Source organism: Carassius auratus, chromosome 19 (genome assembly GCF_003368295.1).
Source record: "Carassius auratus strain Wakin chromosome 19, ASM336829v1, whole genome shotgun sequence".
Lineage (NCBI taxonomy): Eukaryota > Metazoa > Chordata > Actinopteri > Cypriniformes > Cyprinidae > Carassius > Carassius auratus.
This window is the reverse complement of record NC_039261.1, coordinates 648,315-660,833: the sequence shown is the minus strand read 5'-3', so window position 1 is coordinate 660,833 and position 12,519 is coordinate 648,315. Positions and strand designations below refer to the sequence as shown.

At 37.4% G+C, this 12,519-nt stretch overlaps 1 protein-coding gene across 8 annotated transcripts in view; it reads left to right on the top strand.

The window, feature by feature from the left end:
* The window catches only part of LOC113119095 (thyroid hormone receptor beta), a 117,158-nt gene extending 105,234 nt beyond the window's left edge, over positions 1-11,924 (top strand). For all 8 annotated transcript variants that reach the window (XM_026288285.1, XM_026288288.1, XM_026288286.1 and 5 more), the window contains 2 exons: positions 915-1,173; positions 6,790-11,924. In XM_026288285.1, coding sequence (XP_026144070.1) covers positions 915-1,173; positions 6,790-7,031 — 501 coding nt within the window. In that variant the 3' untranslated portion in view covers positions 7,032-11,924. The remainder of the gene's footprint in view (positions 1-914; positions 1,174-6,789) is intronic.
* Positions 11,925-12,519: the final 595 nt, after the last annotated feature.

The following is a 12,519-nucleotide window of genomic DNA, read 5'->3' as shown; positions in this document are numbered from 1 at the left end:
TGATCTCTAAAAAGCAGAATAGACAATAAACACAATAAATGAATACAATTTATGAATGATGCAGTGCTAATTCACATATAATTTATTACAGTACAGAAATTATAACGTTTATTGTCTACCTTATTCTGTGTAGAAAATTGAAGTAATTGTTTGTAATATAAAAAACAATAATAAAATTTACATTAGGAAAAAATAGATTAATTTATAGATTACAAATGATTGATTATCTTCCAGCAGTGTATTTAATTTTCTTATAGCAAATTCAAAGTAATAAATAATAGCGCCCCTGGTGTGACAAAATTTTAGCCTAAACGGAATACTTTTAAAGCTCCTTTTTTAAATCTTGGCATAAATAAATTTTTATGTATGCCATGTCATGCCATAGCATAATTAAACTATCATTTAAAAATGGACAAAAGAGTGTCCCATAAAATTCTCTTTTCCTGTGTCTTTTGATGACAATCACCCCTTTGGTGGTTTAAGTTTTTTTTCCAGATGGAGGAAGTTCTCTCTCCTGTTGATTGAGTTAGGTCTAACACTGCTTTATGTATCTTTTGAGAAGATAATGCAGAGTGTTCTCCTGACAAGGAGGTGTCGTTATTGGCGTTGCAGACGGTTTGGGAGGGGGAATCCTTAGATTCTTCTGGAATGTGGTTATTCTGCAGGATATTGGGCTCAAAATAGCAAAGCCCCTACAGTTGTGAGCATTTGCAGCACATGTTCTGTCAAACTGATGATGTTTTCTCAATTTGCTGGTGCTATTTATATTTGCATGTGTTGTATAAAATTCTATTTATCAAGACTGAAATGCATACAAATTTGGAAATTATATAATTTAAAGAAGAGATTACATGTTCGGTTGCACAATCGTACACATTATGACTAATTAATGTGTAATTTGTGTCCTTGTTCAGCTGCCTTGTGAGGACCAGATCATTTTGCTGAAGGGCTGCTGTATGGAAATCATGTCTCTGCGAGCAGCAGTGCGATACGATCCTGAGAGCGAGACTCTGACACTGAACGGGGAGATGGCTGTCACACGGGGCCAGCTCAAGAATGGGGGTCTGGGTGTGGTCTCTGACGCCATCTTTGATCTGGGTGTCTCGCTGTCCTCCTTCAACCTGGATGATTCGGAGGTGGCATTGCTACAAGCCGTGATTTTGCTTTCCTCTGGTCAGTTACATCTTTATCTTACATCTTTCAACCAAATCATTCATTCTTTTTCTTGTCTGTCATATTATGGTAAAATATGTTCACACAATAACCAGCACTTTTAAATATAATTGCAAAAATGTCCATCTCTCTGCTCTCCTTTGAGTTTTTGTTCCAATTTCAGCTGATGCAGGCAAATGTCATTGTATGTTGAATTCTATTACTGTCGATGAATGGAAAAAAAGAGGGGGGGGGGGGTGTTCTCAGGACATCATGATATAACCTTATAATCAGAGATCTATAAGGTACTAGAGAACCATACTTGAGTAAAAGTACAAGTGCTTTATCAAAAAAGTGACTTGAGTTGAAGTAGAAGTGCTCTTTAAGCACCACACTTAAGTAGAAGTACTAAAGTATTCAACATTTTTTGTACTTAAGTATTGCAAGTAGTCTATTTTAAAATTTACTACTCAAGTACTGAAAGTAAAAGTAGAAGTATTGTGTTATGTAGCTATTAAAGAAAGTAGTCAAAAGTTTGAACATATTGTTTTTACTATTTCAAATGATTAACCTAAAGGACAATCACAATTCCTTTGACTGTAACTTCTTGTAAACAAAAAAACGGTTACTAGGGTTAGTTAGCCCAATTTGCAAAATGATGTCATTAATAACTTACCCTCATGTTGTTTCAAACCCGTAAGACCTCAGAGGGTCATTTAGAATTTTTTGAAGCATCGAAAATACATTTTGGTCCAAAAATAGCAAAAACTATGACTTTATTCAGCATTGTCTTCTCTTCCGTGTGTGTTGTTAGACAGTTAAAAACAAAGCAGTTTGTGATATCTGGTTTGCGAACGAATCATTCGATGTAACCGGATCTTTTTGAAACAGTCCACCAAATCGAACTGAATCATTTTAAACAGTTTGCATCTCCAATACGCATTAATCCACAGATGAATTAAGCTGTTAACTTGTTTAATGTGTCTGACACTCCCTCTGAGTTAAAACAAACCAATATCCCGGAGTAATTCATTGACTCAAACAGTACACTGACTGAACTGATGTGAAGAGAGAACTGAAGATGAACACCGAGCCGAGCCAGATAATGACTCGTTCACGAGTCAAGAACCGTTTGTGTCAGAGGCGTCCGATTCGTGAACCGAGGAGCTGATGATAGCTGATGATGATGTCTAATTTAGCGTGAAGCAAACCGACACACAGAGCGTCTGGAACCGAACTGATTCTTTTGGTGATTGATTCTGAACTGATTCTGTGTAAATGTTATGAGCCCATGTGCAGTCAACGCCAATGACGCCATTGCATCGAGCGCAAAAGAATCGGTGAACTGTTTTCTTCAACTGGTTTATTGAATCGAACTGTCAGAAAGAACTAACGTTACTGGTCATCCGAAAACCGATGCAACCGGTTCGTGAACGAGTCATTATCTGGCTCGGCTCGGTGTTCATCTCTCTCTTCACAGCAGTTCAGTCAGCACGCGCAGTCTCGCTTGATTCGCTTAATGATGTGCCAGCTTCATCAAACCTGCCATCTACAGTTCTGGCAGTGGTTTGTAATGGAATGATTCGTAACATTATTATAATTGTAACGAGTAACGATGCAGCACATAAAAAAAATATCGGAGTAAAAGTATTAAACTCAGCGAAAATATGTACCGAAGTAAAAGTGGAAGTAGGAGAAAAAAATAATACTCTAGTAAAGTACAGATACCGCCTTTTAGTACTTAAGTACAGTAGTGAAGTAGTTCTACTTCGTTACTATACATCTCTGCTTATAATTGAGTTATAAATTCAGAATTGCAATATATAAATACACAATTGCGAATTATACAGTCAGAATTGCAGGATATAAAGGCAGAATTGCTAGATACTGCTTGGAAAATCTTAATTGTGTGATATAAACTCACAATTGTGAAAAATTACTTATTTTCTTACAATTCCGACTTTTTTCTTGAAATAGACCATTAATATAGTTACTCACAATACTGACTTTTTTCTTGCAATTCTGACACTTTTCTCAGAATTGTCTGATATAAACAGGCCGTTATGTATAATAAAGTTAAAAATCCGGTTATACCTCAATCATGACTTTATAACACAATTATGCGTATATATCTTTCAATTCTGAGAAAACAATTCTGAATTACAAGATGTAAACTCACAATTGAGAGAAGGAAACAAAAACAAGTCTGAATTGTGAGATAAAAGGTCACAATTTTATTTTTATTCAGTAGCAGAAATCAGCTTTTATAGTTGTCGTCTTTGGATTTCTACTTACAAAATATTAGCTAATGGTAAATGGGCTTAAAGCACATTTATGTGGCACCTTCATAATCGAAACAAAGCCAAATGTAGTTGTAGTAAGGTAGTTGTTAAGTTTATGTATGCAAGCCCCTGCAGAGTTGTGTGCTTAGCTGAGCGTATTTCAGGATCTGCTCTTCCCTCACTGCAGGACATCTACCTCAAACGCTTCAAAAGCAGAACTGTTCAAATCATGAAGGACTCCAACTACCCTAGTAACTGTCTTTTCAGTTTGCTGCCGTCTGGTAAGCGCTTCTGTAGCCTGATGGCAAAAACTGAGAGACTTAGGAGGAGTTTCTTCCCCCAGGCTCCTAAACTCAGACCCAACCTCTTAACATCTGAATGTCTCAACTTAAAAATCACTTAATCAGTAAGATATTCATCATCCTCTACCTCATATTGACAACCTGTTTGCACATTCGCCTCTTATACATTCCTGTGTATCTTAATATTTAAGACAATATACTGTATACTTCCATGCACATTTTATTTCTAATCTATATTTAAGTCAACAGTATAGTTTTATTTTATATTTTATTTTTATATTTGTATGGTTTACCTTTTATTTCATGCTTTCATACTCTATATTTCAATCTGGTTATATATTCTCCGTATAATCGTGTATGTGACGAATACAAATCTTGAATGCATTGGGTGGAATTTGGGATGTACAATACGGTCATGCAGAATATGTGCTTTATAAGTACTAATAAACAGCTGATATGTTAGTAATAGGCATGCTAATAAGCAACTAGTTAATAGTGAGAATTGGTACCTGTACTTAAAAGTATTTCTGAATATCCTTATGCATGCAAATGCGTGTCTTAAAGAAGGATATACTATAACTAAAATTATAGTTTTGAACAGTGAAAAAATATTATGAACTGCTAGATCACACAAAGCAGGGTCTTTGCTATCCTTCATGAGTGATTAATGCCGGTTATCAATACTAGCCGTGACTTCCACCGGGAGTCTGTTTAAAAGCTATTAGGCCAGCTGCAGAGGCTGTTCCTGAGTGTGATTACCCAGGATTACACAGGCCACTGAGGGGAAACCTCTTAATAACACTGTTAAAACAGGATTACACTTCAACTGAGAATGTCACAATCACTAGGTAAAGACTTCAGCGCCCATGTCCAGTCCTGAACAGATCTGTTATCGATTCCTGCCCATTTAAACAGATTGTCCAGTGTTAAAGCTGGGGGAACCTGAGCAAAGACTATAGTGTAATTATTTTGTAAATCTTTTTTTTTATTTATTTATTTTTTTTGCATTAACACACAGAATGTTTCTAGTACTGTAGAAAATCAGTTTTTATTGGTCATGCAAAAACCAATAATAGCTAGATTCCAATAGTGTCTTGTAAATCTACATGGATGTTTTTTTTTTTTTTTTTTTCAAATGTCCAATTTCTATAGCACACTAGTGGCACAGGTTTGCAGTCAGGTGATGGAACAGCTGTTCCACTATAGTTTTTAGTATTTAAAATGTTGTTGTTTACTGGCCAAATTCCCTCTTTTCTATGCCATTTAAGCTAACTATAGAATGTGCTGGCAGTCAAAAGTGTTTTATGAATAGGGGGGAAATTGTCATTATGTGAGCAGTAATTTTAGACTGGCTTTTAAAATTTTGTGTACAGAAATCTAGAGTTGCCTAATTTTACATTTGTGCTGTCTTTCACCAGTTTAGAACATAATAATTTTCTCCAAACATCTGAGCTGCTGAGGATGCCTCAAAAGCTACCTAAATAGTGCTTAGCGTTTTAACCATATTTGTGTGCGTACATTAAGCATTTTTTAAATAATCAGCACCTTGCTTGTGAGATTTAGATCATGCTGTTCGTAGCCAGTATCCCTTACAGCAGAACACAAGATCCAGGGGGCGTGGTTGGATCCACAAAACAGCGGGTGGACATTGGTAGGTTTAGGGGTCGAGGTGGGTGGGTCTAGGGATCGGGGGTGGAGACGAGGGTAGGTTTAGGTTTATGTAAGGGGGTGTGGTTGGATCCAGAAGTTAGATCTGGATCCAACCATACCCCCTTGGTCTTGTGTTCTGCAGTGAGGACCGTCTCTTCGCAGCATGAGATTAATTCAGTAGCACGGTTACGCGGCTCGGTCAATTGATCTGCGCCAATGACAGATAAGCGTGGCACAAGCTCTATAACATTGTGCTGTTTCATCCCACTTTCAGTGTATTTGGCTACCCATATTTACGGCTGAACTCGGTTCTCTCACTCTGAGTTATGTTGTGTTTACCGGCTGTTAATTGCTGTAGATATGCAATGCAGAGAGAACGCCCGCTTCTGGAGACTGGGTGGGAATATACAGCTCATTTGCATTTATAGCGATACACTCCAAAACATCTTTTTTTTAGACACATCCCCAAAAATTACATTTTCCAGCTGTTATAATAAATGATCTGTTGGGTATTTGGGGCTGAAACTTCACAGACATATTCTGGGGACACCCAACACCAATATTGCATCTTGTAAAAAGGGCCATAATAGGTGATATTTAAAGTGTTAGTTCACCCCATTATTTTCATTTATTTTTTATTCATCTACTCGGCCTCAGTACTTTCTTCTGTGGAAAAAAAAAGAAAGATATTTTGAGAAATGTCTTAGAGTTTTGTTTGTTATGGTTGTCCATACAATGGAAGTTATTCTCGACCTTTGTGTGAACTACCCCTTTAAAACAGAATGTAAATAAATGCTATCAGCAGGCTGGTCTTTACACATACTTTTCTTCTGGAAGTTAAATGACTAGGAAAAAGAATTATAATATCACAAGGCATCACCTTCTAGCCCTTACTTTATTTAGAGTTAGTGGGCCCAAAAATTTAAATTCTGTCATTAATAACTCACCCTTTTTTCATCTTCAGAAAACACAAATTAAGATATTTTTTATGAATTCCGGGAGCTCCAAAATGGCACTAAAGGGTAATGCAGAAGAGACCAATTGTTGAATAAAGTCGTTATTTTTATTTTCTTTGTGCACAAAAAGTATTCTCGTAGCTTTGTAAAATTACGATTGAACCACTGATGTCATATGGATTATTTTAATGATTTCCATGCTACGTCTTTGAGTCTAGATCGTTTTACAATTCTTGCTGTCTATGGGAGGGTCCTAGAGCTCTCACATTTCATCAAAAATATCTTAATTTGTGTTCCGAAGTTGAATGAAGGTCTTACAGGTTTGGAATGACATGAGGATGAGGAATTAATGACAGAATTTTCATTTTTGGGTGAACTATCCCTTTAAATGTTTTGAATGCATTTTGAAATGAAACCCTTCATCTTTTCCCTTTATTTCACCAACAGATCGTCCAGGTTTGACGAGCGTAGAACGCATCGAGCGCTGTCAGGAGGAGTTCCTCTTGGCCTTCGAACATTACATCAACTACCGCAAGCACAAGGTGTCTCACTTCTGGCCCAAGCTGCTGATGAAGGTGACAGACCTGCGCATGATCGGTGCCTGCCATGCCAGCCGCTTCCTGCACATGAAGGTGGAGTGTCCCACTGAGCTCTTTCCGCCCCTCTTCCTGGAAGTGTTCGAAGACTGACAACCAACCAGTCGGCCAAGCTGCTCCCACCAACCCAACCTCCACAGATCTGACCTCCCTCAGACTCCGTCTCCCTGTTTCCGGTCAAATGACTCTGTTCTAGCACTACTGAGCGTCTTTCATTCCATAGATTTAGGAGTAGCTCTCTGGCCTATTTTGAATGGAACCATTCCTCTTACAAAGCGGGTACATGTGAATAGCGTTACAGTTTTTTTTTTTTTTTTTTTTTAACTCTTTGTAAAAACTAAAATCAACTTTCTGTTACTCTAGTTTTTTTTATGTTAAATTGTTTCATTTCTGATCATAGTCTTTGATGCCACTTAACAGAGATATATGAAATATGCATTTGGGTTTTATGTCACACGCCAGGCCTCAGAAAGGAAAAAAAAAAAGAACACCACACTGCGAAGGAGGACAGCAATGTTTTGGTTTCCTTTCACATCCTTTATCTGTTGGTCTAAGGGTCTTTTCATGCTCACATTAAGCCATAGATTGGTTTTAGTTCTGGTCCAAACCCCAGTGAGCTGTCTACCTAGACAACATTTCAAGATAAAATAGGAGCATCCTTATATTGAGACAGTAAAAAAGCAAACGAGGGCTCTTGAAATATCACAATTGTGTTTTCTAGATAAGATCACTACATGGAAAGCAAATTTTGACTTGACCCAGCAGGCACTGGGCATCAATATAATGTCAGGTTGATGTCGGACAGACGTTGCATTTTGGTTGAGAATGAAAATTGAGTTGATGTTAGTGTTTGACTCCAATTTGATGTTGACTTGACGCAGGATTTTGGTTACACAGCCTAAAAACAACAAACATTAACGTCAGCTGATGTCGGTACTGGACATCAAATAAACATTGGCATTAGACATTGAATTGACATCAAAATTTAACCACTTATGACATTGTGTGCCTGCAGGGAATTTTTTTTCTGCTGCTCTTGAGAGTGAATTCACAGTAATATTATATCTCATCTTCCTCGCTGCTCTTCACATTCATTTGATTGCTCTGTACTCTTGTTTATTCGTATGTCGTGTTTTCTCTGACATTTTAGGAGAAACATTTTAGGGCACCCCAGAGCAAAAAAAAATGGTCATGTGAACAGTAGGCATAAAATTATACTGCCTTCTAATGTCAGGAGTTTCAAAGTTGTCAGATCGCTGTTCCTTTCACACTACACACCAGTTTTTTGTATCATTTGCTGGCTTCACACATTGCACAATATTTCATTAGGAAGAATCTCCAACAAAGCTCATCATTTACAAAATGCGTACATGAGAAGTGATACAGAGTATGATCTCTAATTGGCTGTAGGTCGTGGCTGATGCATTTCAAGTCAAAACACGTGGCAAGACTGCGTTCGTGTTCAATTTTTATGCCCTTCACTCATTAACTTCCCTCTCTAAATTAAACATGATCTATGATGACGTCATGATCGTGTTGCATTGTTTTCTCTGGAGCGGCCTGGAGTGTCAAATCCATTAGAAGTCAAGGCTGCAACTATTAGCCGAAAAAGTGTAAAGGCTAAAGCTAACACGTCCGTTCTAGCAGTATGTGGGAAAAGAGACCAGAGGCCATTCTTTTTAAATGAATGGATGTCAATGGAGGAGAGTCTTCACTCCGCTAAATAAACAGATTTTTTAAGGGAAACGGCTTATCATTTAATAAATCAACAGCCTATCTGCTAATGTTCAGCATGTTTTACACTAAACAATACTTTGTAACTATTTAACGATTTGTAGACCTTACAGTGAAAAAAAATGCTGTTTTATAATCGTAGTCACTGATTTTGTTTGCGACAGCTGGGATTCGGCTTATAGCAATTCTCATTGATTCCTGTGGGATCCGTAAATGGCGATTGAGTGTCGCACAACTCTGACTGAAATTCAATGACGTCAGGGCTGTAATGTGATTGGTTATGAAAGCACACGTGATTCAAGTTGACTACTATGCTTTCTCCATACAGACCCTTTCATCTCCCTACAGCAAGTCAGTCTCTGTGAAGTATGTAAATGAAGCAGACTCACTCCCTCGGTCAAAATCAAGTGGTTGAGGGCACTTAAGGAAGTCGTGGCCTAATGGTTATAGAGTCTGACTCACAACCCAAAGGTTGTGGGTTTGAGTCTCACACCGTCAGGGATTGTAGGTGAAGTGAGTGAATGTACAGCACTCTCTCCACCTTCAGTGCCACGACTGAAGTGCCCTTGAGCAAGGCACCGAACCCCCAACTGCTCCCTCAGTGCTGCAGTATAAAATGGCTGCCCACTGCTCTGTATGAGTTCCCCGAGGGGACGTGCTTAGGGAAGTTTCCGAGTGCATGTCTAAAAGTGGAGTGGAACACAGTCTGAGTCACAGACAGGTCCAGATAATTAGCCTGCTAAACATTTTTGGGCATTGGCAATAAATCTGTGCTTATCTAAAATCATATCTTTGATAACACACTATGCAATCATCACTCATGTGATCAAGCACTGATTTGACTCACATTTCAGATTTCTTTCAGTGATCTCCAGAGAACCGAGTCAAAATGCCTTCTATATCTATATATATATATATATATATATATATATATATATTAATTAAAAGACAGTTTTGCATTTGTAATACGTCCTTTGTTGTGTTGCATACATATGCTTTTTTCAAAGTAGCTCACTGGGTTTTTGAATCAGAACTGATTAAAAAAAACAAAAAATCTAAATGGCAAGGTGAAATGCCAGTCTTGATGGTGGTTGTGCCCTTGAGTTAAATCTTGTTTCTTTATTAGTGCACCTAAAAGCTTTTGGAAAGGCAAACCTACATGATACCGCAGTTAGAGTTCACAAATAATATTTTTTTGTTTTTTTTGCTTTCCATCAACTCTAGCTCTTAAAGAATTTAGAATAGAAGAAGATAGCCTCCAGCCAGCAGCCACTAAAGTTAGCTCATTATGCCTCTATTAAGGTGCCAAAAACCTCCATAAAACATCCGTTCTCTGTTTGGTCTTGTGTCAAGCTGATCGGGGGAGCTTGAGGTCATGATATTTTACCCATCTGTCTCTAGATCTTTGACCCGCAGGGATGCAACTCTGTTCAGTTGAACGCTTCTTCTCTTCTATAGCTGTCACACGACAGACCAGGGCAATGCTTCTGCTTGAACTTGTTGGTGCTATGAGTTTGCCGATTTATACCTCCGGGAGTGCTGTCAGTTAACCTCCGAATCGTCTGGAGGATGACGAGCGCAAATACACAAAACGCTGAGGTCAGTGGTCAACCCTGCAACAAACAGGGATGCTTTCGGATGTGTCTGTGATTGTTGTTTCAGCCGTTTCTGTTCTGGTTTTCTTCTTTTACTGTAGTTTTCAATCTTTCTAGAGATGTCCTTGTGTGCTGCAAGAGAGTTTGAATCTCGCATACCTCTACTGATTACCAGGAACCGCCAGACCTTTTTCTTTTTTTTTTTTTTACTGTTGAAAGATGGACATGAATTCAGATTCTCACCTCAAAACACGGAGCATGTTCAATCAGTGTTTTGTTATAGTGATGCCTTTTGTAAGCAATAGAATCGCTCCAGTGGTTTTTCATGTTTTGAATTACACATACAAACGTACAGGCCAACGTAGATATTAAACAGACTCAAAGTCATTGCACAGACAATCAATGTGTTCACAGAGAGTGTTTTAGAAAGAGGGGAGTAAAAGGGTCACAGCCAGGGTCCAAAATGAATGTTTTGCCACACCTGTCAGTTTACTCTTCGTCAAGCTCCTCACCACTTTAGTTATGGTTGTTTGCTCAGACAAGCTTTACAGAATGTACCGTACAAACATTTGTGTTTAAGTAATTGTGTAAAAGTTCATTTACAGCTTTCACACATATGAATTTAGTTGCAAAAAATAAACACATGAAAATCACAGTCTGTGACAGATTATTATTATTATTATTTTATTTTTTTGTAGTTTATATTTATTTGATTTTAATCTCTCACACACATGTGAGATTCAGAATATCTGTTTTTACAATTTGATTTAAATCATGCATTATGTGTATTGTCTTATGTACTTGACAAAGCCAAGTTTCCTTTTCTTTTCTTTGTGTCAGCACTTGGCAAATGCCCATTTTGGACCCTGGCCACAGATCAACACATGCATGCACAGACACGCTGGGAGTCAATACTATTTCCTCGGAGCGCATAGGTGAAAAAATACACAAACGCACTACAGAAATAAAGATATTTATGGTGTGAAGGAAAGAGGCTGTATTTTTTTCAGACTGCAGATATTTTTGACATGTTATATGCACAATATGAACACTTTTGAGCAGTTTTACAATAAGGAAACAAAAGACTATCTTTTCTCAAAAATCTCTCACCATCCTCAAATAGAAACCAGAGACCTGTTTTTTAATAATCTCTCTTTAATGATCTCTTTAGAGTGTGTGTTTCATCATTCCAAATTCGTTGTTTAACCATGGTAAAGACAACTACTATATGCTATCTAATAATTACAACAAAAAATCTGACCAGATCTCACCAAGCTGAACTGAAACAATTAAAGCACATGTACTTCTGTTTCTGTGTGTCCACAGTATGCTGGTGGGATGATTAAGTGAATTTTGAATGTGAATCAGTTGTCCAACATAAAATGTATTTTACTCTTACTCTCTCTCTCTCTCTCTCTCTCTCTCTCTTTTTTTTTTTTTACCAAAACGAACATATTGCACAAGCCTGCTGTGTGACAGTAGAGCCTTGAATTAGAGTTTGGATCAGGATGTGATTTGGATATCCTGGAAGAGACATTGCACTAGAAAATAATCCTGGATTTGGTAAAAGATGATGATGATGATGATGATGATGACAGCAATGACAAATGCACCTAGGGTGAATAGGAGAATAAAGATGGTTTTGAGAAACCCCTGAAATATTTGTTGTTCTTTGTTAGACTCTGTATGCATTTTTTGGCCTTAATGAATTTATTGTATATAGCAGTCATATCGAATAGAATAAATGCGAGTTTCATTTAGACTGTCAATATATTTTGCAAAACAAGCCAATCAGTTTGCACTCAGATATTTTAACTTAACCTTCAGTGAATGCCCCGATGATGACAATTTCTGCAGAATGTAATTGGTCACAGCTATGTTCATCTGTCCTTATGACCATAACATATGACCAGACCGCAACACTATGATCACAACCAAAGTGTTTAATCAAAACAACACACTGGTAAAGATGAAACTCTATAAATACCTATATTTAAATGCAAAACAATTATAATATCAGCCGCTGCAGAATTTCGGGTAAAGGTGTCAGAATTTTGCATTAATATTTGATGTGTGCTAGAGCCTCTGATAGTTAGGATATTATGACACAAATAGAATAAATAAAAAGCTTTAAAAAAACAACAACTCAAAAGCTAATTTTAGCCCCAAAGTTATACTTAAATGAAATAACCTCTATTTAAGTTTTTACAATTAATTGTGAAAAATGTGTCCTTTTTTTGTTGTTGTTGAGA